The 22,282-nt window shown below is 37.6% G+C and overlaps 3 protein-coding genes across 6 annotated transcripts; 1 reads left to right on the plus strand and 2 right to left on the minus strand.

Moving 5' to 3' along the window:
- The first annotated feature begins 471 nt into the window (after window positions 1–471).
- Window positions 472–9,184, plus strand: rhd (Rh blood group, D antigen). 2 transcript variants are annotated; one of them, XM_017463798.3, is made up of 10 exons: window positions 472–765; window positions 2,725–2,914; window positions 3,093–3,243; window positions 3,369–3,528; window positions 3,659–3,813; window positions 4,594–4,731; window positions 5,521–5,645; window positions 5,860–5,939; window positions 7,966–8,039; window positions 8,356–9,184. In XM_017463798.3, exons 1-10 carry the CDS (start codon window positions 609–611, stop codon window positions 8,380–8,382), a joined length of 1,257 nt encoding a protein of 418 aa, XP_017319287.1. In that variant the 5' UTR covers window positions 472–608; the 3' UTR covers window positions 8,383–9,184. The 2 variants fall into 2 exon arrangements, with proteins under 2 accessions (XP_017319287.1, XP_017319288.1); XM_017463799.3 differs by lacking the exon at window positions 472–765 and adding an exon at window positions 833–1,320.
- A 299-nt stretch (window positions 9,185–9,483) lies between these two features.
- On the minus strand, window positions 9,484–16,463 carry tmem50a (transmembrane protein 50A). Of its 3 annotated transcripts, none has more exons than XM_017463801.3 (7): window positions 16,361–16,463; window positions 15,256–15,361; window positions 14,526–14,638; window positions 14,331–14,398; window positions 12,758–12,850; window positions 11,719–11,779; window positions 9,484–11,149 (listed from the first exon to the last, which is right to left on the minus strand). In XM_017463801.3, the coding sequence occupies exons 1-7, from the start codon at window positions 16,438–16,440 to the stop codon at window positions 11,104–11,106; spliced, it is 567 nt and encodes a 188-aa protein (XP_017319290.1). In that variant the 5' UTR covers window positions 16,441–16,463; the 3' UTR covers window positions 9,484–11,103. The 3 variants fall into 3 exon arrangements, with proteins under 3 accessions (XP_017319290.1, XP_017319291.1, XP_017319289.1); XM_017463802.3 differs by having other exon boundaries at window positions 16,356–16,459; XM_017463800.3 differs by lacking the exon at window positions 16,361–16,463 and adding an exon at window positions 15,531–15,769.
- A 1,976-nt stretch (window positions 16,464–18,439) lies between these two features.
- On the minus strand, window positions 18,440–21,957 carry mgst3b (microsomal glutathione S-transferase 3b). Its single transcript, XM_017463797.3, has 4 exons — window positions 21,687–21,957; window positions 19,903–20,025; window positions 19,422–19,494; window positions 18,440–18,898 (listed from the first exon to the last, which is right to left on the minus strand). The coding sequence occupies exons 1-4, from the start codon at window positions 21,810–21,812 to the stop codon at window positions 18,798–18,800; spliced, it is 423 nt and encodes a 140-aa protein (XP_017319286.1). The 5' UTR covers window positions 21,813–21,957; the 3' UTR covers window positions 18,440–18,797.
- Between the last annotated feature and the right edge of the window lie 325 nt (window positions 21,958–22,282).

Consider the following 22,282-nt stretch of genomic DNA (forward strand, 5'->3'; position numbering starts at 1 on the left):
TTTTTATATTCCATATCCACTGGTATCATTCAGGAGAATTTTGCTTGCACAGCTAATGAAGAAAACTCTGTGTACTACAATTATATGCGCGCATATATATATATATATATATATATATATATATATATATATATATATATATATATGTATACACACACACACACACACACACACACACACACACACACACACACACACACACACACACACATATATATATATATATATATATATATATATATATATATATATATATATATGTATACACACACACACACACATACATACACACACACACAAACATCCATGATGTCTGTAATATCTTGAATTTCCCCTTGGGGATCAATAAAGTATCTATCTATCTATCAAGCAACATTGGTTTAAAGAAAGGTAGTCTGTGAATATAAGTTGATTGTTTTAAACTGCAAATAAAAGATTAGAGCTGCAAAATAAGCAAATAACCGTTATATAACCAAGGTAGCAGTACCCTGACAAGTCCCCTGATGTTAAGGACACTTGTACATGCGGTTCTCCGCCCGGCTTAGTACAGCTTGAAGAAGACCTGAGCGAAGGCGTGCAGGCAGTAACAGAGCCGTGAATGTTTTCTCATGGCTCCAAAATATGCTCCCAGTCTTCGAGCCCGGCTTCCACCTGTGGCTCTTTTTCTGCAAATCACCTTTATTGTCATTTTTGCATTTTGTGTGGAAATAGAGGACAATGAGAAGGAGACGGAAAAGGAAAAAGTGTTCATTTATTCATATGCAAGTAAGTGGATTACGCATTAAATGGATGTGTACAGTATTACATGTGTGTGCATTAAGTCCTAGATATATTGTTTAAAAATTTTTAAAACAGACACACACATCTATAATGTGTTTTATCAGCAATTTGGGACATATTCTATATTCTTTTCTCTTTCTGTAAGGAATCAGTTTACTCATAATCGCCTCTGCTGTGCTTATTTGTAGCGTAAAACATGTCCAATGTGTGCTGGTGTCATCTTAGAATTATATATACGCAATATAAAGCCATTTACGTTTATTTATGTCCACACATTCAGTGTAAAAGTGTGTAAGACTGCCATGTCGTTGGGGTGGGGATGGGATACACCACATGGCTTGGGTGATAAGAGGAATCCAAAAAGCCAGGACAACACCTCCACCCCTTAAAACGTGACATGTGATGTCACTTGAGTTTGTAAGCGTTGATGAAAACGGTATTGTTTCCACAAATTTACTGAACTCCACTAAGGAAATGTCACTGTCACCAAATATTTTACGGTTTACATGACTTCGAAGCAGTGTCATCTAATCAAATTATGTAAGGATTACTCTTGCACTATTACTGATCTAACTGGTTTATTAGATTTAAGATGATCTTGAAAAATTTCAATGCAAAATATACTTATTTTATTACCAAAATGAGGTGAACATAAAGTGATTCGTTACATTCATTAAAAAGAACAAAAGTGGAGAAGTTAAGCATTTACGTTATATTTGATATATAGACAAACAGCACATTAACATTAGATGAGATCCTTTAAGATCAGGAAGACACAATTCACCTCATTAATCCATGTTAAAATATAAATTTGTGTTTTCCCACATAATATTACATCTAAATGTGTGTGTGTTTGTGTGTGTGTGTGTGTGTGTGTGTATATATCAGCCATAACATTAAAACCACTGACAGGTGGCAGGAATAACATTGATTATCTCATTACAATGGCACCTGTCAAGGGGTGGGATATACTAGGAAAGTGAACAGTCAGTTCTTGAAGTTGATATGTTGGAAGCAGGAAAAATGGGCAATGAGCTACTTTGACAAGGGCCAAATTGTGACGACTAGACGACTGGGTCAGAGCATCTCCAAAATGACAGGTCTCGTGGCGTGTTCCTGGTATGCAGTGGTACTACCTACCAAAAGTGGACCAAGGAAGGACAACCGGTGAACCGGCGACAGGGTCATGGGTGCCTAAGGCTCACCGATGCGTGGGGACCGAAGGCTAGTCCATCTGGTTCGAACCCACAGAAGAGCTACTGGAACACAAACTGCTGATGGACAATATATATTAATATGTATATTATTAATTATGATATAAATCAATAATATCATTTCATGTTTTTCCATGTTCACTTTGGAATACTCACTTTTCACAAAATACTAATCCGTCATGCTACAACAGAATGATACATTATGATTTTGCTTTTACTATGTTTACCAAAAACTAAAACCATTGTCCTCCAAAGCATTGTGCTATCAGTGGTGTCCTAACTATGTAGCTAGCTATATGTTGGCGTCACCCTTCACAATATACCATCAACAGCTACTACAACTCAGATAATTAGTCCTGACACAACCATGGAGTCATTGCATACATAGCAATAATTTCTTCTTCTTCTTTTTTTGCTTCAGTACTTGTTTCGGGGCAGTGGTGGCCCAATAGTTAACGCGCTGGGTTACTGATCAGAAGGTCGGGGGTTCAAGCCTCAGCACTGCCAAGCTGTCACTGTTGGGCCCCTGAGCATGGCCCTTAATCCTCTCTGTTCCAGGGGCGCCGTATCATATCTGACTCCAAATTCCTAACGAGCTGGGATATGTGAAGAAAACAATTTCACTGTGCTGTAATGTATATGTGACAAATAAAGGCGTCTTCTTCTTATTATTATTCCTTACATTACACATTTAATGTATTTTATTTTTTTTAAATCCTGCTTCACGCAGATTTCCAAGATATCCATGTTATGGTGTTTCTGGGTTTCGGCTTCTTGGCTACGTTCCTGGTGCGCTATGCGTTCAGCAGCTCGGCATTCAGCGTGCTGGTTGCTGCCATGGCCGTGCAGTGGGCCACCATCCTAAACGGCTTCCTGTGGTCTTACCCTTCTGACTGGAAGATCCAAATCCAGTTAAAAAGGTAATGACTACAAACTCCACTTCGTATCAGACCACATCACACAACTTAGTCAGTGATTGTTCTCCTGAAACAGAACGCCCCAAAGTGTTTTATTCTGTACATGCATCACTTATTGTATGATATAAATATGGTAATTACATGACTATCACACTACAATCAGCACTTATTCCTCCTTCAGTTTGGTAGATGCTGAGCTGTGTGCGGCTTCGACTCTCGTGGCTATGGGCGCCGTCCAAGGAAAAACCAACCCGGTCCAACTTCTGATATTCGCTCTGATAGAGGTCACAGGGTTTGTGGTAAACCAGTGGATCATAAAAACAGTGTTCCAGGTGAGGTGATGGACGCTCTGCTTGAGATACTGTAACTTAGGATAAATTTGTTACCGTGAATGACACGATCGAAGACCATGCCATTTATTTTCTGTTGTTGAACAAAAACATCATACTTTCATCAGACAGGGATACGGACACAGTGGCTGTACAGCATCGTGCTGATCAACATCTTCGGCGCTTTCTTTGGCATGATGACATCGCGCTTGCTTTTCCATAGCGAGATGCAGACAAAGCATGAGAAAGAGAAGGTCAGCAGGACGACGGGCCTCTTTGCAATGTTTGGTGAGTGAATACAGCACCTATTCTGCTCAAGTAATCTTAATCCTGCTTGATTTTTCCTCAGCAGTTTCCACCGAAAGCGATAATTATGCTTCACATCATTTAATTAAAGACGATCTTCGTTTACTCTCAGGGACTTTGTTCCTCTGGATGTTCTGGCCCAGTTTTAACTCAGCACAGGAGTGGAAAACCAGTGTGATCTGTAGCACGTATCTGTCTCTGGCTGTCAGCGCCGTCACAGCAATGGCCCTCTCTGCGCTCTCCAGCTCTAAAGGCAAGATCAACTTGGTGAGTCTTCGGCCGGGTTCGAGTTTCAGAATGAATCCAACCCTCCATACTGACAGTGGGGACAATTGTTTCTCAACATAAACCTCTAGCTACTCTACTCTTTCTGCACATTTCCCTGTACTGAGGAAAGAGCAGAAAGTCTCTTATAATGGAGAACACATTTTTTTAGTTCTTTAGCCAAAGGAATTTGTAATCCTTTCCAAGGTAGTACAACTTTTTAAAATGGGATGACTTAGTTAAATGTAGTTAACATACTTGACAGATGTTAAACACAACCTCGGTGCCTTACATACACGGTAACTAAATTGTAAACTAGTAATAAATCAAGTACTATTTGGACAGGTTTTCCGGACGCTATTAAGTACGTAAGAATTGCTGTAAGAATTACGATCAGTTCGTGCTCAATTAGACGAGTTATAAATTACTTGGGTTAGTTTTATAGCAGGGTAAATACAGTGTAATCCTTCCAGACACATACAAGCACAGGTTATTAAAAAAAAAAAAAAAGGACTAACATGGCAGACTCAGACAGTACTAGAATCTAATAGCTACACCATTAATAATTATATTACCTCTCCTCCAAATGTATAACCGATCTAATCTGAATAGTGCTTTACTAGCAGCAGAGTTGCCAGTTAGTTACTGTAATTAATATTTAACAAACTGATACTATATTGTACAGCAATTTGACAGTTACACTATATTCTTTCATTCTTAAATATACATCAAGATGCAGAATAGTAAACCGCTAAAATGAACAACGTGTGATTTGACCTGAAGGTGCACGTTCAGAGCTCCATGCTGGCCGGTGGCGTCGCAGTCAGCGCTGTCGTCACCTCGACTCACGATCCCTGGGTCGCCATGACGATCGGCTTGTGTGCTACCCTTTTGTCAAGTCTGGGATTTCGATATTTGAAGGTAGAATATACAAACAACGATAACTGTTCACAAAACTGATAACCACATTTTGTCAAACGTGCATCTCTTTGGTACTTCTTGGTTTTTAAAGCACTGTCATTTAAAAAAAACAAAAAACTATAACTCGATACAGTAATATATGTATATATATATATATTTAATACAGTTAATAATTTTACCCTGTATTTCAGTACTTGATTAGAATTCACTACTGCAGATCAGATGCCTAACTGAAATTCAGTACTATAATTCAGTATTCCACTATGATTCGGCAATATAATGAAGATCATTGTAATAAAATATTCAGTTGTAGTTATGAATTACATTTGAACACTACAGTTTCATATTTCACTATAAAATCCCTACTATAAGTCAGTACTGATTACAATTCAGTATTTGATTCGGATTGAATTCAGTACTGTAACGCGGTATTCGAATAGAATTCAGTACTACAATTCGGTATCATTTAGAATTGAGTGCTGTAATTCAGTATATGATTATTCCTGTACTACAATTCAGTATTTGATTATAATTCAGTATTAACATTCAGTAAATGACTAGATTTCAGTACTTGATAATTCAGCATTATAATTCAGTATATGATTATAAGTTCATTATCTGAATATAATGTAAGTACTATAATTTACTGATTCATATTTGAAATTAGAATTCAGTACTATAAATCAGTATTTGATCTGAATTCAGTACTATAATTCAACGTATCTTCAGTAGTTTTGGTTTAACTGTGTTACTCCTGATTTGTGTTTTATTGATGTCACTGTCCCTCAGGACCATTTGCTAATCGCTTTTGATTGCCACGATACTGTCGGTGTCCTGATTGTTCATGCAGTGCCAGGAATTCTGGGATGGTTTGCTGAACTCATCTTGCGAGTGACCAAGCTCAACTACACCATGTAAAACACCTTAGATTTCCTATAATCATAAAATCACAACAACAAAAGTAATACTGTACTTAGTTACCAGCTAAACTGTCTGAATTGACCAGTTTGACAGTCAAAACATGTTTACGTTATATCTCTGTAACCTATATTCTGCACACTATATAAACCTATGTTTTATGTTAAAACTTCACTCGATTCATGCCTTTTTTCCCCACATTATTCTTAGTGCCGTCAAGTTTGCGGTGTATCACATCTGTATTATGCTCGTCACAGTCTGCGTGAGTCTGATTATGGGTGTTATCACAGGTCAGTTTTAATTAGCATTCATTTATGTGTTAGTATATGTCGAAGTTCTCGTACTAATAAAATCACTAATATTTTAACCTGTAGATTTGGTTTTCGTAGTGAAAACTAAGAATGTATTTATCTGATTAATCTGCTTGATTAACTTGATAAAGTAAGCTGGCTATGGCACTACATTTATACTGCATTGGTAGGAAAACATTTGAGGCTTGAACCAAATAAAAGAGTGACCAATTTTTTAGAGAAACGTATAAGAGATATCCGTTTTGACTAAACATTTTTGTATTTTTACTCTTTTTATTTTTACTTCATTGTAAGTCTACATTACCTGTGAACAACTGCAGGTAAAACCTGAAAAAAACATCATGAGATAGATCATAGATATACATCATACAGATCAGTGTAGTTCTGTGCAAGACGTCTTATTAACCAATGTCTCTAACGTTCAATGTACATTTCCCGGTAAACTTAGGGGTCAACGTGTTGCTTCCTCTGACATGTGTGTAGAAAGTGTCACTCATATCCAAAATTGATATTTTATAGTTTTAATAGTACAATTCAGGATTTGCTTATAATTTAAAACTGTTTTTCAGTATTTGATTGTAATTCAGTACTAAAATTCAGTATTCGATTAGAATTCAGGGTTTATTATTCAGTATTTCATCGCAATTCAATATTATATTTTGGTATTTGATTATATTTCAGTACGACAATTCAGTATTAGATTAGAATTCAGTGTTTATCATTCAGTACTGTAATTTGGTATTTCATTACAATTCAGAATGATATTTTGGTGTTCGATTATGATTCGGTACTGTAATTCAATAGCTCGTTAGCGTTCACTACTATATTTCAATACTCAATTAGAAATCCCTACTATATAATTTAGTATTTGGTTTGAAATAAGTACTATATTTCAGTATTTTATTATAATTCACACTAGCACTCAGTATTTTTTGATTAGGTTTTGCTATTAGAATTCAGTATTTCATTAGAATTCACAGCTATATTTCAGTATTCAATCAGAATTCACTACTGTAATTCGGTATTTGATTTATCAGTATTCGGTGCACGTTCCGTCAGCATTTTTAGCTCTAACAGATCTAATGAATGTAACTACGTTTACATGGACAGCAATAATCTAATTATTGAGCTTATTCTGAATAAGACAATATTGTGATTAAGGTGTTTACATGAGTCGCTTTTAGAATATTCCTTTCATGTACCCGTTTGACATGTTATAGAACATAGATCGATTAACGGTACACGTCATCGCGCCACGCCGTCCGACGTTCCCGCCAGAATTTCACGTATCGACATACAGTTCGTCCTCGTTATGGTACCGTATACAGTTTTGGGTGTTTTTATTTTAAATTTTTACAACCACTTCAAGTGCAGTTCATTATCAGTCATGCTATATGTGCAAATAGATGACTGCTTGAAGCCATGGGCTGCGTCCCAAACCGCATACTTACCTACTATATAGTAGCCAAGATACATGCATTTCGTCTACTACAGGCCTATAGTATGTAAATACGCGGTTTGGGACGCGGCCGTGCTCTCGTTTGCCGTCAAACGGTCGAGCGCTGCCGTGTGTGATTGTGTCCTGTCGCACAATGCGGTGAAAACTCCCACACGACGTTAATAGTGTGATTAAGGTGTTTATATGTCTGTAATACACGTCGATAATGTGACTAAAACAAGAATACGCCACGTCTCAATTCCATCTGTGTTTACTTCGAGTATGACTTTAATCGGATTAAGGTAATTAAAAATTGCTGTTTACATGCTAGTTTCTTAATCAGCGTATCGTCTTAATATCGGATTATTGATGTCCATGTAAACGCACTGTCGTGACTCTCAGACTTCGTCGTGACTCTCAGACTTCACTTGTAAAAGCGGTTCTTGCACTTAGTATCACTTCTCATAAGTTCTGTTTAGTCATCAACATGCTCCGCACCAACATGTTATGCAGAATTATGGACCATTTTTTGTATACATTTATCTTTTAACTACAATTTTCTTACAGGATTGATTTTGAAATGGAGTTTCTGGAAACCTCAGCAGTACAATAAGTACTATGATGACCAGGCCTACTGGGAGGTGCGTGGGGTTTTTTTTGAAGTAAAACCTGTCATTTTTCTAATTTGGGAAAATCTCAAATGGCTTCCTATACGATTTCCTTGTGCCCTATACGGATAATATAACACACCCTGGCAAACAATGTCGAAATCTATTTAAGATTCAGCCACAGAAAATGCATGACGATGCACATGTTGTGTGTTTCTGTATTCTAGATGAACTCATATTTTTCAAACATCCTCCTCAAAGTTTAATATAAATAAATGCAATTTGTTAGAAATCTACAAATCAACATTTACTGTCTTCAGCCTATTTTTTGCTTTTTGTCTTTTTCCAGTTCCCACATCTGCGGGAGCACAAGTGAGACCAATGTCGAAGACCCTGAGGAAAAATTCTAACAATATGAGGACTCGTGTTTGCATTTTCTTTGTATGATTTATCTGGCGTTTGTGTGTACGCGCCTTGGATTGGGAGGGTCGAAATAAACATTCAATCACGTTCAGTAGGATGAAAATGCATTCAGGTATGGCGGCAGGTAATCCGAGACTGCCCAAACTGAACGGTGATGAAGGTCAATGCTCTTATCGGCTTATTTTCGAATGGCTTTTTTAATGTTACTTCACATATAAAAACGGGAATTTTAGTGGTAGACCATTTACAAACCACCTGGCAAGAATTTGGGAAGGTTTTCATGTTTTTCTACATTTATGAATAAATGTATAAATGAACAAAAATGTCATTCTTGAGGATTATTTTAATTTTAGTTAGTATTATTAACTCGTACATCTGCATTTTATATACATTAAAAGGCCAAAAGTACGGCATTTCAAATACAGTTTAGAATGAACGTAATTTCTCAACAACCAACAAGTTTACTGGAATCTAGTTTAAGAATTTTTTTTTTTTACAATATTCTCTTTCCATTAGTTTGACATTTTACACACTCTTTGATTTACAAACTCTGAATTTAACCATTAACTCCTTTAAATCAAGCCTGTATATACAGTCATGTGAAAAAATTAATACATCAAATATGTCAAAAAGGCCAACAATTTCTATGGGGAGTACTTATTTTTTCACATAACGAATTAGTATTGCAATAAAATGAATTATATTGTATTTTTAGTATTGCAATCAAATAAATATTTTTAATATGAAGAAAGAGGGTACACTACTGCTGACATTTAGTCACCCCCCCCCCCCCCCATGTTCATAAATATACTGTATTACTAGCTGTTATCTCTTGGAGAAAAAAAATTCACTAACAGGAAGTTAGTGCTAATTACAAACTGCTAATACAAAAGCTAATTTAGTTTTTAAACAATTGTTCTATATCAGTGTACGTGACATTGATTTTGCTAATTTTGTTCTATATTTGATCATTCAGCAGTTTCGGATTACTTCTGTAACTTGTCTGCGTTTCGTCAACCAATACAGCTTACTGAACCGGCATTAACACGGACACTGAAAAGTGCACGGGGAAATTTATTCCAAATAAAACAAACAAACAAACAAAAAATCAGTATAGCATGAATTAGATCTTGGATTAGAAAATCAGCATATTTCCAAAAAAAGAAATAAATATCAACCTGAAATCGGGGTGTGGAAATTTTCTGTCATTTAAATTATTATTTTTTTTGACAAATACAGTTGTAAAAAAAAAAAACAACAACAACAAAAAAAACAATCAATCAAAAATTATAACTGTCAGACAAAATCAGTTTACATTCCCCTAGTGTTTTAATTTAATAAAAGTTTCAAATTGATTGGTGCTGGACAGGCTGAGTTGTTGTTTGTTATTTTTTTTGTGCTTGCGATTATGACGTCTTTGCTGTACAGCAGCCGTGTTACATAAATAGAGTGCAAACGCAAAAGTGCAAAAGCTAAACACGTACAAAATGAATACGTGATACAGAGTAGCAAAAAAAGGGATTTGCGAAGCTGTTTATCCGTTACAAGAGAGTATATGTTGTGCATTTTTTACAATAAGAAAACGGCGAAATGTTATGAGATGCTTTATGACTTTGGAACAAACAAAAAACAAACCAAAAAAAAAACACCCAAACGTCCGAGACACACGGAACTGGATTGAAAATGTTACCTTGCATTTACGGTTTTTACGATTTACGGTTCGTTTTCGATGAAGCTGGTTAAGTGAAGATTCGCGCTTAATTCCCATTAACAGATACAATTAGCAAAAAAAAAAAAAAAAAAAAGGATATCGTTATAATTGTTTTCGCCTCGGACTTCCAACATAACAGAACATAACGTTCTGGCTTGCAGGTAAACTACTTCTTAAATATCCCAGTGAAACAGTGATGGCGACTCCCACAGACTGGAGTTTACACGTGGTGGTCGGGGAAAACCTGGAGACGGATTTGAATAGAAGGACATTTAGTAGACAGAAAAGAACCGAGTGGATCAGTGAAGATTTCCGACGTAAGGGAGAACAGAGATCGTTCGAGAGACGACGATTCTTCATTTTCAGGATTTTTTGTTTTAATGATCAGTAGCTTATAAAAATAGGAGGTAGGCGGGGCATCTTTCATTGGAATTTGAAAGAAATTTTTAAAATTCTAGAACTTTACTTCTATAGTACAAAATGCCTCAATCTGTGCAATCTGAAGGGTTTTCCCAGGCCACCACACGCTCCAAGCGCGAACAAGAACTAAAACAAATCCAAGGGAACAGCTAATGCTAAATGTGAGATAAAACAACAGTGCAACGCAAGTATCAGGAGTGCAGCGTGTCAATAAACAAACGTCCGCTATGTCAGTTTTTCTTGTCTCTCTCTCTCTCTCTCTTTTTTTTTTTACGCCCGACATTTAAAATAAATAAATAAATCCAAAAAAAAAAAAAAAAAAAAAAAAAAAAAACGTCCAGTTGAAGTACTTTTGAATTCTAGATGCATCACGCTTGGTTTGTACGACAGCAACTCCTCACTGTTTATCTCGACACACGTCTGGTAGTCGCACAGGTAAAAGGGGGCGGGCTTGTGAATGGGAAAGGGAGGGGAATGATAGAGAAAAGAGAAATAGTACAGACAGACTCGGGGTGTATGATGATCAGTATGAAGAGAGGGGTTTCACTGCCACAGGTCCTCTGTGCGTCCAAACTTGAACACCAGACCCCTATAATAAAAAAATAAAAAAATAAATAAACACCACATATACACAGCTTAAAAGAAGTATAAAATTATTACTATATAAAATAATATACTAAATGAAGTCATGGTGTTGCAGATGTCCTATAACACACTACTGAAGAATAAAAGTAATCCGAATTACAGGTTTCAAGAGATGAAGATGAAACAAAATAATATTTCCGTTCAATATTAATGGTTTTCAATAACAATTAAGGGGTTAATATAATTAACACATTAATATATTCATTGGATGTATTTCTATCCCTTGTGGAAAAAAAAAAAAACCCCAATAGATTCTATCACAGAAATCCTAATGTTTTCCACTACAAATTCCATTATAAACCATTAAAACCATTGCCATTATTTATCCTAAATGGTATCGAATAGACATAACATGCCACCAATAGAAGGCAATAAATTTCCAGTAGAGACCCACAGGAACCATTACAGTTTCCACTAAAACCAATACAATTCCCATTACAATTTCTATGAGGGCTTCAATCATGCAAATACTCTGTTTAAGAGACATTAGGCTTTCCCGTTTTCACATCATACCCAAAGAAGATGAAGGCGTTCTGGAAGAAAACTGCAATCCCAGGATACACCGCTTCCTTCGCTGTTAACCAAAATAGGAAGAAAAAAAATCTCAACGTCTCAAAGGATTCGAATGCGTAAAGCAGTAACAGCTAATCTTGGATTAAAGAATGATGTTAAAGTCACATATTGCCGTATATTACCGTATCGCCTGCTAGACCTGGCCAATAATCTATTTTTGTAACATACACTCGCCGTCCACTTTATTAGGAACACCTGTACATTCATGCGGTTATCAAATCAATGCAACAAATCATGATGTGGGTCAAGAGCTTCAGTTAAGGTTCACATCAAACATCAGAATGGGGGGAAAAAGTGTGATCTCAATCAAGCAATCCAGATCCAGTGTAGGTGGGAACTCCTTTAACACTGTTTAAAAAGATTCTCAGGTGGATTCCTCAAGAAATCGGGTGAGAAAATGCCATTTCTGGAAATTTTAGGCAAAAAGAGGATCTACTTTGAAGATGATAAAATGACAAATTATTTTTGATTTATTTTGGATTTTTTTTTATCACGACATAATTCCCATAGCTCCATTTGTGTTATCCCAGAGTTTTGATGACATTGTTATTATTATTCTAAAATGTTGGGAAAAAAATGTAAATAAAAAATGAGTATGTCTAAACTTTTGAGTGGTAGTGTATAAATTCAGGATATACATTTTAAATTTATGAATTAATCCCTAATGAGCAAGCCAGAGGGGATGGTGGACAGGGGAAAACACCCTGACACGATATTAGGAAGAAACCTTACGAGGAACCAAACTCAAGAGGGAATCTAAGTCGAGGTTAAGGCGTCTAATATTCACACGAAGGTCAAGTCCATAGTCCCTAGGCTGCTATTCAAATCGAGTCTGATCAGGGCCTCCGAGACGGACGAGGAGGCTGTAGGCCAAGTTGTAACATTTGAAAAGATGATTTCACATCATGTCATGTGTGTGAGTGCGAAACAAAAATAAAACACAAATGCAGTTCACAATAATAAAATTCAAAAATCTTACCAGGCACAACAAAACCTCCAAACAGAATCCACATGGAAGCAATGAGAGAACCAAAGGCCAGCATGAAGCCAATGAAGAGCCACACTCTCGCACCTGTATACAAACACGACACACGCAACACAATCAGCACCTGCGCAACAACACGCTGTTATAGTGAGCGATTCTAGTCGGGGGGTTGAATCATTTTGAAACTGGAGAAATCATTAGAAGTTGCATTTTCAGTTGAATTTGGGGAAACCACTTGAAGAATTCACTGTGTTTAACTATTTTAGCTGTTTCTGTTTGATTTGTTCATCGCAAACAGCTGAAAGTCTGTAAATGTTGACAATAAACATGCTTTGCAATGGGGGTTGAATCATTTTGACTGCAACTGTACCTGCATAAATATGACCTAAATCATAATCAGATTTTCACACGAGTCCTAAAAGTAGATAAAGAGAACCCGATTAAATAAACGCGACAAAATTATTATACTCCGTCATTTATTTATTGAGGGAAATGATCCAATATTACATATCTGTGAGTGGCAAAAGTATGTGAACGTTTGCATTCATTATCTGGAGTGACCCTCTTGTGCAGCAATAACTGCAGCTAATCGTTTGGGGTAACTGTTGATCGGTCCTGCACGTCGGCTTGGAGGAATTTAACCCGTTCCTCAGTACAGAACAGCTTCGACTCTGGGATGTTGGTGGGATTCCTCACATGAACTGCTCGCTTCAGGTTCTTCCAGAACATCTCAATCGGATTAAGGTCAGGAGTTTGACTTGGCCACTTCCAAAACTTTTAGGACTCTGATGTTTTAGGACATGTTTGTGCAGAAATATAGAAAATTCTCAAGGGTTCACAAACTTTCCTGCCCCACCGTCGTTGTTTATTTAACGACTTCGGCATTTTTGAGTCGGTACACAGACTCGTTTCACTTTCCCAACAAAAAGAAGAATGTTTGTATGTCAGTAAAGAATGCAGCATATTACGTAACAGACTACTTTCCAGACCAGAAACAAAAAAAACATGCACAGAGCTTTACCTGGTGAAAATTTTAAGCTATACCCTGATGTACGGTACATTTCTGGCCGTAATGCCCGATCACTACACTTTATTAGTGGTTTTAAAAAGAGGAAAATATTTTGAAATGATTGAACCTCTTGTTGTGTTGAAAATGTTGCCTGGTACTGTATGTGAACACAGAGGGGACGATGACAAAGATCGATCTCGGCTTACTATATGGTGCGCTAAAGGTGTACGCTGGTAAAGACGATATCACAAAAAAAGGGGGTGTGCTTTGAAATGTGCTAGATTTGGCTAATTTTTAATAACTATTTAAAACACACACACACCAGGCTAGCAATCCTATAATCCTGAAGGTTTAGTGTTGTACACAATACAGGCACTAAACCCATGCAAACTCAGCTGACACGCCTCTCAGTTCATACACACTCCCTGTGTAAATCAAGCCGGACGGGTTTGTCTGCTCATGCTCAGGCTATTTATACTCACCGCTTCTGTTCGGCACTGGGTATATGCTAGGTTAAGAATTATAAATGTGTCTTAGTGGTATTTTAGATATACACACCTGTCTGTCCTATGCAGCCATCGCTGTAACTGTCACCTCTCACCTGGCCGTTTGACACCGCGTTGATCCTGCGTGAGACATGTACGCAGAAATAAATACTCATCCGCCATAAACTCCATTATAAACCCACGGTGATCGCGACTATACAGAAGTGCGTGCGGATAGAATTTCGACGCAGTAAAAGGCATGACTTACATGAGGAACGCGATAGTCGCGATGACTCCACAGGTATGGTACGCGTGGTGAAACTGCTCCTCTTTAGGGTACATTATTGCTGCGTCGATTATGATCCACCATCCCGTGAAGAACTGCGCAAAACGATGGAGGTGATTAATGGAGTCAGGTCAATGAACAATTTTACGATCAGTTATAATTGTTGCTGTGGAGATTCTGCGGTAATCACGTCCTATTTATGAGGATTTCGATCACCGTTTGTCTTATGAGCCACAAACAATTTATTGTCCCAGTCCATCAAACTGGCCGGCAATGAAACTGAGAAACCGCTACATAGCTAAGATAGATATACTTTATTGATCCTGAACCGCAAATTTGCAAATGTGCCGCACAATATATGGATGTAAGAACAATAAATACGATCTTCATGCGAGCTCAGGGTGGAACCCCGGATATGTGGGGCGGCAACGCTACCCACTTCACCAGCTACACTCTCACATGAAGCTCTGATTTAAGTAATAACGGATGCGCTCATCCATTACGTACAGCACGTACGTCTAATCGAGCATTTCAATTTTGAAAGAAAAGTAAGTTGTGATATTGAGGAAGCAATAAGGGGGAAAAAAAAAAACCCTCACGGCCTTTCTGAACTTCTGAAACCCAGTGATGTTATATTTACCGCTATTTATGACTGCGTGGTCGGGCAGTTGAACTCAGGTCACAGGAGATATATGAAATATGATTCACATACCAATACTCCAGCTGCTATTGAGGCAATGGTGTTTCTTTTTTCTGCCCAGTCGATGTTGCATTCACATTCCCCACATCTGATACCATCCAGGAATCCTGACATCTTTCTAAACACACACACACACACACACACGATATTGACATTAATTTCCGCATGTATATTTAAGAACAACCTGGAAACAAACCTCACATCTTTCAGAACACAGCATTATAACATTTCACAGCAAATTACTGTTCATTAACATCTGTTTAGGCCAATTATTTCAACATACGTACATAAGATATGCTCGGTATGGAAACACTCCCGGAAGAAACAAAAAAATAAATAGGTAACACAATTTTGCACAGGCTGAATCCCAAATCATTCCTCACTCCCTACAGTTGTGCACTACATGACGTCAAGATGAACTACTGTGTAGTGCACTACATATGTAAAAAGTAGTCATTTGTTATGTACACAGTAAACACAGTATTCAGTACCGACAACCACAACAAAAGCCGTGGTTACGAATAGTTTTATGTTAGATATATTCGAATTATAATCCTTTTTGTTAACATTTATTATTTTTCCATATGAAGGAAAGAAACTTAACTGTCGTTGCGCAGTTACCCTAAATACCTTTGTACATACAGCTAACCAGGAAAAGCTCAAATGAGCTAATGCTACAGCTGGTTTTCGAGCTTGAACAGACAAAATGGTCAACAATGCAAAAATTAAAATTGCGAAATAATACTAAATATGTGCGGAATTAAGGCTGTCAAGTGCTAAATTTCATGTCATAGCACTGCTAGCGAAAAAATAAGCACTTGGCAAGCATTCTAGGGCCGAACCTCAAATCGCTTCGTCCTACCTATTTAAGCGCACTACATTGTTGGTGGAAATAAAACGTTCCAGCACCCTACCTAGTGCACTATGTGTCGATTCGACATTCTGCCACCCAGACTAGTTAGCTAGCACTGTATTGTTTGGGTAAAGAATCGCTCCATCATCCTTTACGCTAAGCAGACTTATAAGCAGATATATTTAAACCGTGCTAGCATACATTCGTATAAAAAATATATATCGATGTTTATGAGATTTAAATGAGTCAAAATCCTCGCCTTACGATGTTGTTATCGCCTTGTAGTCCAGAACCGACAATTCTTTTTTTTTTTTTTTTCCGCGCAGAGGCTCAGTAGTGCGCATGCGCAGACAGGCGCCAGTTTGGCCTTGCAGTACAATGACAACTGACTTGTTCGTTACATCACAAAGAATATGAAGAATTTATTATATTTCATTTTATATGGTGACAGTTCGTGTTAGGAAACTTGTAAGGAAAAATTAACTACTGATACGATAGAAGCTATTGAGATTCTAAATAAATATATAAAAGTATGTGGACATTTTGCCATCACCTTGGCCATCACCTGGCCAGTCACCTGGCCATCACCTGGCCATCACCTTGGCAATCACTTGGCCATCACCTTGGCAAATCACTTTTTAGGCAAATCAAAATGATTTGGCAAATCACTTTTTAGGAAAAATTAACTACTGATACGATAGAAGCTATTGAGATTCTAAATAAATAAATAAATATATAAAAGTATGTGGACATTTTGCCATCACCTTGGCAATCACCTGGCCAATCACCTGGCCATCACCTTGGCAATCACCTGGCCATCAGCTTGGCAATCACTTGGCCATCACCTTGGCCACCACCTTGGCAAATCACTTTTTAGGCAAATCAAAATAATTTAGCAAATCACTTTTTAGGAAAAATTAACTACTGATACGATAGAAGCTATTGAGATTCTAAATAAATAAATAAATATATAAAAGTATGTGGACATTTTGCCATCACCTTGGCAATCACCTGGCCATCACCTTGGCCACCACCTTGGCAAATCACCTGGCCATCACCTTGGCAATCACCTGGGCCATGTGCTTTGTGAACATCCTGTTCCTTTGCTGTTATAATGACCTGTACTCTTCTGGCTGTGGGGATTTGTGCATTAATGAGATCAGTTACTGAGCCCTGGGGGGCAAGTCGGTGTTCCCGTTCATGCCGAAGGGGTTCAGTGGGGTTGAGGTCAGTCTCCTTAACGAACCCTTTCGCTTTGTTCACAGGGACACTGCTGATGCTGGAACAGGTTTGGACCCCTTAGTTCCAGTGAAGGGAAATTGTAATACTACAGCATACAAAGACATTCTAGACAATCGTGTGCTTTGTAGCAAGTGTGAGGAAGGCCTTCATATGGGTGTGACGGTCATGTGTCCATATACCTTTGGCCACATAGTGTACTTCCACATGGAAGCCCATAGAACACTTTGTACACTTTTTATTCAGTTTGTCACAGTGATAGAGGACAGTCTCAGCTACCTACACAGCAATTTTGGTGTATGCTACTCAAGCCCTTCAACAACACAAGTAGGGCAAATTTGGACATACGTTTACAATAACCCCGCAACGCAATGTCATAGAAACATGATTGCTCATTCCTCTTGTTCTTTTGGGTCAACCGTCTCCTACAAATGTTGTCTAATCATCACGTAATGTCCAAAAATCCTTGGATTTTTGATATGTATATGTTTTGCCCATGCAATATATCACAGACATGTCATATGACATTCTGCCTTCAATTTTAGCATGTTTTTGGTAACCAGTGCTGATGGTCCCAGAGGCTTCTTGTCTTCCTCTACTGCTAAGTGGCAGGGACAGAAAGTGCTTGGCTCCCTTAATTGCTGCTTGCAGCTATATTTAATATTATTTAGGTTAAAAAACAAACAACCTATATTATATTGAAATTGTTCGAATGGAATTTCAGAAAGGAAGGATGATTTGGATCATTATTTATTTACTAATCTATAAGTGTTCACTAATTAGAGAACACTCATTAATTCATTCAGATTCAGTAACTGCTGTATCCTGGTCAGGGTTGTGGTAGATCTTGATATCACCTTACTGTCCATTTTGACAGCATGTTATCTACAATTATTAGTGTATTTCTGCATGAAAAACATTTGACGTTAAAATAAATTCCTTCATTTAACAAATAAAATCTTTTTATGTCCAAATAAAACAGACTAAATGCCTAAATGCTCATGAAAAGGTTATAAACCAAACTAGCCAAAGGAGTATCTTCATAAAATGAAATGCATAATCGTTTTCTCCACATGCACCCATTTTTAGTATGTAATGAGACAGTTTAAATGAAAAATGTCTGCTTTTATTCTGAAATATTCTGAAATACAAGACAAATGAACTGTAAAAAACAAAACTCAAATAGTGTTCTGCAAATCCGTGAGATGTAGAAATAAAAATGTTAAGCTAATGCTTTGGAAATTAAATGCTGGGTTAGTGGTATGAATGAGCGTTCACAGGTCTACAGAAGAAATTCATATTATGGTCAGTGGTATTTAAGTGCTTTCACAGGTTTACGGATAAATGAACTTTCACAGTAGAGAACCATAACTATCAAAACTATGAAATGGATATACAAAAATGCTTTGAAGCGAAAACTTGTTCAGTGCTATGTTTGAGAGTAGAGCTTAATTATATGCTCTTAAATAACGCCAAGCAGTTGCAGAGCAACAGACAGGGACAGGATGATCACTCCGAAAAGGCCGATGTAGCCGTACACCCCGTTCATCCTCTTGGCTGGGTCTAAAAAGAAAGAAGAGAGAACAGTGAGAACATACAGTAATCAAAACATCTAGGATGACATAGGGTGCCTTCATAATTTTTCCTGTTAATCTTAACATAGGTCATATGAAATGTCTGGAAGTTCATACGAATTCTGGATCATTACTGAATTATTAATTTATCTGTATACACACTTCCACCTCATAGCTACGGGGTCTGCTATTCGAACCTGAGCTTGGGTTACCGTCAGACTCTCTGTGCATGTTCTCCGTGGGTTTCCTCAGGGTTCACCAATTTCCTCCCACCTCCCAAAAAACATGTCAGATTGGCTACACTAAATTACTCATCGGCATAAATAAGCATGTCTAATTTCAGAGTGTATTCCCTCCTGCCTAATGCCTAGTGTTCCCTGGATAGACTCCAGATCCAGCGCGACCCTGACCAGTTTGTTGAAGATTAAGACTGAGAGAGTTGGTCACACGGACAGACAGAATAGTTGTAAAGTAGGATGCGAATAACAAAACAATAAAACCAGAAGACTTACTGCCAGTGTAGTAACCCCAGGCGTAGGAGAACCTGCTGGTCACCCAGATAACTCCCAGAACAGCGGCCGCCGTCTACATACAGAGGAGAGAGAATAAAAGTTCCAGTAAACAGGCAGTTGGATGTTTTTTTTCCCCCACTACAGATGATCACAGATATTTCATGGAAGATATCTAATCTGCTTCCGTCCTCGAGGCTTGGTTTAGTCCCATTGCTTGTCAGGGAATTCGGCTTATGTTAATTTTATGGTTAGTGTACTTATTTATCATTTCTTTATAGCATACTGGTTTTGCTGACCAACTTTCTTTTCATTCTCTAGGGTTATAATCTTCCCTGTTGCCCAACATCTCTGTTTGATTTATTGTCTCTGTTTGTTTTAATCAGCCCTGTTAAACATCAACTAACAGCCTACCAACTTACTACGGGCTCAGAAAATAACTTGCTTGTCTGGGAAAACAGAATACAAAGAGTTCTCTACTCACGGGATACACTAGCGCAGCAATGGTCTGGAAAACCAGCCACTGTGGATAAACCTCCAGTGTGTTCTGATGAGCTCTCTGGATGCAGTTAAACACGTCGTCCTTATCGCTGTACATAGTGGGGTACTGAAAACACAAACGAGACAATGTACGTTTGACCCAAGCGTGACAAATCTGCACTCAAAATCAAATAAAAAACACACAGAATTAAAACTAGAAAACCGTCCAAAATGTACAATTTCCACCGACACAATACCGCTTGCTTTGAAATACGTTTAAACGCATCAACATGAGATAGCGTTTAAAAATTCCTGAAAGAGATTAACAGTGTGTAGTGTGAAAACCTTGTATACAAAAATCAAGACATTACTGCAATAGTAGCCTTCGCAGCACTGATACAACCGAAACCTGTACTATCCAAAGAAACACGATGCATCGCAATACAAAATAATTAATGAATTATTATCTATTAATTATGCATCTATGCAATCTTTGAAAAGAGCTTTTCAGTAACTTTCAAACGACATGGAAGTCGGGAAGTCAAAGGCGGAAGTCTGGCATTTTAGCCAACTTTGGAGCTCTATTTTCCCCAGGTTAGACACTCCGTCAAATTTTTGGGGAGAATTTATAAATTGATTTGTTTATTTTTGAGATATGGTGTATTACATATTATTTACAATATTAAACCTCTTTCCATAGCATTAAAAAAAAATTTATTTACATTTATACAGACAAAATGTAAACATTTTTTTTTGTTTATTATTCATGAGTCTTTTCAGTCACAATTTTTCTTCACTAAAAGTTTTAAAAATATTCTGAGAACCTAATTTAAACAAATCGTGAAGCCAGGGGGGGTTGGTCAGACAACTGTATCCCCATCAATAACCGTGACACAGAAAATGGTAAAAAAAATAAATAAATAAATGGAAAAAACGTGTTCGGTATTCGGCCAAGTTTTTCATTATATTCGGTTTCGGCCAAGAATTTCCATTTCGGTGCATCCGTAGATCTTAGTAATATGTTTATCAAATTTCAGAGACTTAGGCATACAGATATGAACTTTTCTCTGGGCATCCATCGTGTTTTTGCGGATCTTGTTCAACATTTTCGGATTGAAACACACACACACACACACACACACACACACACACACACACAGTGTGGACCTTTCATATAAATTTTTTAAAAAGTAAAATATTTACAGAACGAATATGGTTTTGTTTCTTGTCTTTATATTGAAAGACCACCAGAGTTAGCAAAGTGTAATCAGTATTATTCAAGCTTTATGCAGAAATAACCAGTACAATCTAGTAATAACCAGTATAATCCAGTATTAATCGTTTTGAGGTAATTACACAATTGCGATATTACACAATCTCGTTCAAACTTCCCGCCAATTCGGGAGCGGACGCTTTACCTTTCCTAAGTTTTACATTTAATTATCTAAGTAACACAGAAAAACGACACAGAATGATTCCTAATAACGTCACAGAAAGATTAAACTGCTTGAGATAGTCCTTCAAATCATGTCGAAGATGAGTAGCAGCACTTTTATGAACTTCAATATGTGTAAATAGTTGTTATGCTACTGCTAATGAGCTAAGGGTGGAACTGACAGGTAAACAAACGGTGCAGGGTCTGATAGCACGCGCTAGTTGTGGTAGCTCTATAGCAAAAAAAAAAAAAAAACAAAACAAAACAAAACAAAAAAACCCACATACAGCACTTTTTTAAAATAAGAAGTAGTGCAAAACATTCTGAAGTCAACTTCGCTTTGTAAAGTTTACCTTCACGTCGTACTTCTTCCGTGCACGTCCGACGTTAACGCCGAGGTAAGTCAACATGACCCAGCTGTAGAAGTAAGTCAGAATGACGTAGCCGAAGTTGGCAGGGAGGATGTCTAAAATCTCCATCTTTACACAATCCAGGTAAAACCTCTCTCCGCGATCACTTCAAAACTAGCAGACGTCTAGTCTATTTAACAGGTAAATAAACTGCACGGTCACGCTGCTGTAAGCGATTTATCTCTGTACAAAGGGAACGAGTACGCGACTGGCTGCGAAATCTCGCGATACAACGCGCAACCGTTCGCGATGTGTCGTTTTCGGACGGAATCGGATCTTTTAGGCGAGCCGACTCACGTGCAGTATATGAGCCGTGTTAATTTACACGGAACGTTTTCAACAATCCCTGCTCTGAGTGTCTCGGACTTTTTAACTGTTTAGGAAGGAAATCGCAATTAATCGTGTGGGTGTTGCCTAATCAAGACTTATTTGGTGAGCTGAATCAAATGACCTGACACTCAAAAGAGCCGGATCACCGTGACACGTAGGGCCAAAGTTCCAATGTTTACATTTACAGCACATGCTTATCATGCTCTCTC

Source organism: Ictalurus punctatus, chromosome 3 (genome assembly GCF_001660625.3).
Source record: "Ictalurus punctatus breed USDA103 chromosome 3, Coco_2.0, whole genome shotgun sequence".
Taxonomy (NCBI): domain Eukaryota; kingdom Metazoa; phylum Chordata; class Actinopteri; order Siluriformes; family Ictaluridae; genus Ictalurus; species Ictalurus punctatus.

Bases quoted from the DNA above. Each gene is read 5' to 3' on its own strand.
- rhd (XM_017463798.3), top strand. From the start codon at position 609: ATGGCTCCAAAATATGCTCCCAGTCTTCGAGCCCGGCTTCCACCTGTG. The intron at 3,244-3,368 runs GTGAGGTGATGG...TACTTTCATCAG, and splicing joins TCATAAAAACAGTGTTCCAG to ACAGGGATACGGACACAGTG. The intron at 5,646-5,859 runs GTAAAACACCTT...CATTATTCTTAG, and splicing joins ACCAAGCTCAACTACACCAT to TGCCGTCAAGTTTGCGGTGT.
- tmem50a (XM_017463800.3), bottom strand. From the start codon at position 15,619: ATGATTTGGGATTCAGCCTGTGCAAAATTGTGTTACCTATTTATTTTT. The intron at 14,639-15,255 runs GTATGTGAATCA...CGTTTTGCGCAG, and splicing joins CAATAGCAGCTGGAGTATTG to TTCTTCACGGGATGGTGGAT. The intron at 11,150-11,718 runs GTATGATGTGAA...TTTTTATTATAG, and splicing joins AACGCCTTCATCTTCTTTGG to GGGTCTGGTGTTCAAGTTTG.
- mgst3b (XM_017463797.3), bottom strand. From the start codon at position 21,812: ATGGAGATTTTAGACATCCTCCCTGCCAACTTCGGCTACGTCATTCTG. The intron at 20,026-21,686 runs GTAAACTTTACA...TTGTGTTTTCAG, and splicing joins GGAAGAAGTACGACGTGAAG to TACCCCACTATGTACAGCGA. The intron at 19,495-19,902 runs GTGAGTAGAGAA...CTCTGTATGTAG, and splicing joins TTGCTGCGCTAGTGTATCCC to ACGGCGGCCGCTGTTCTGGG.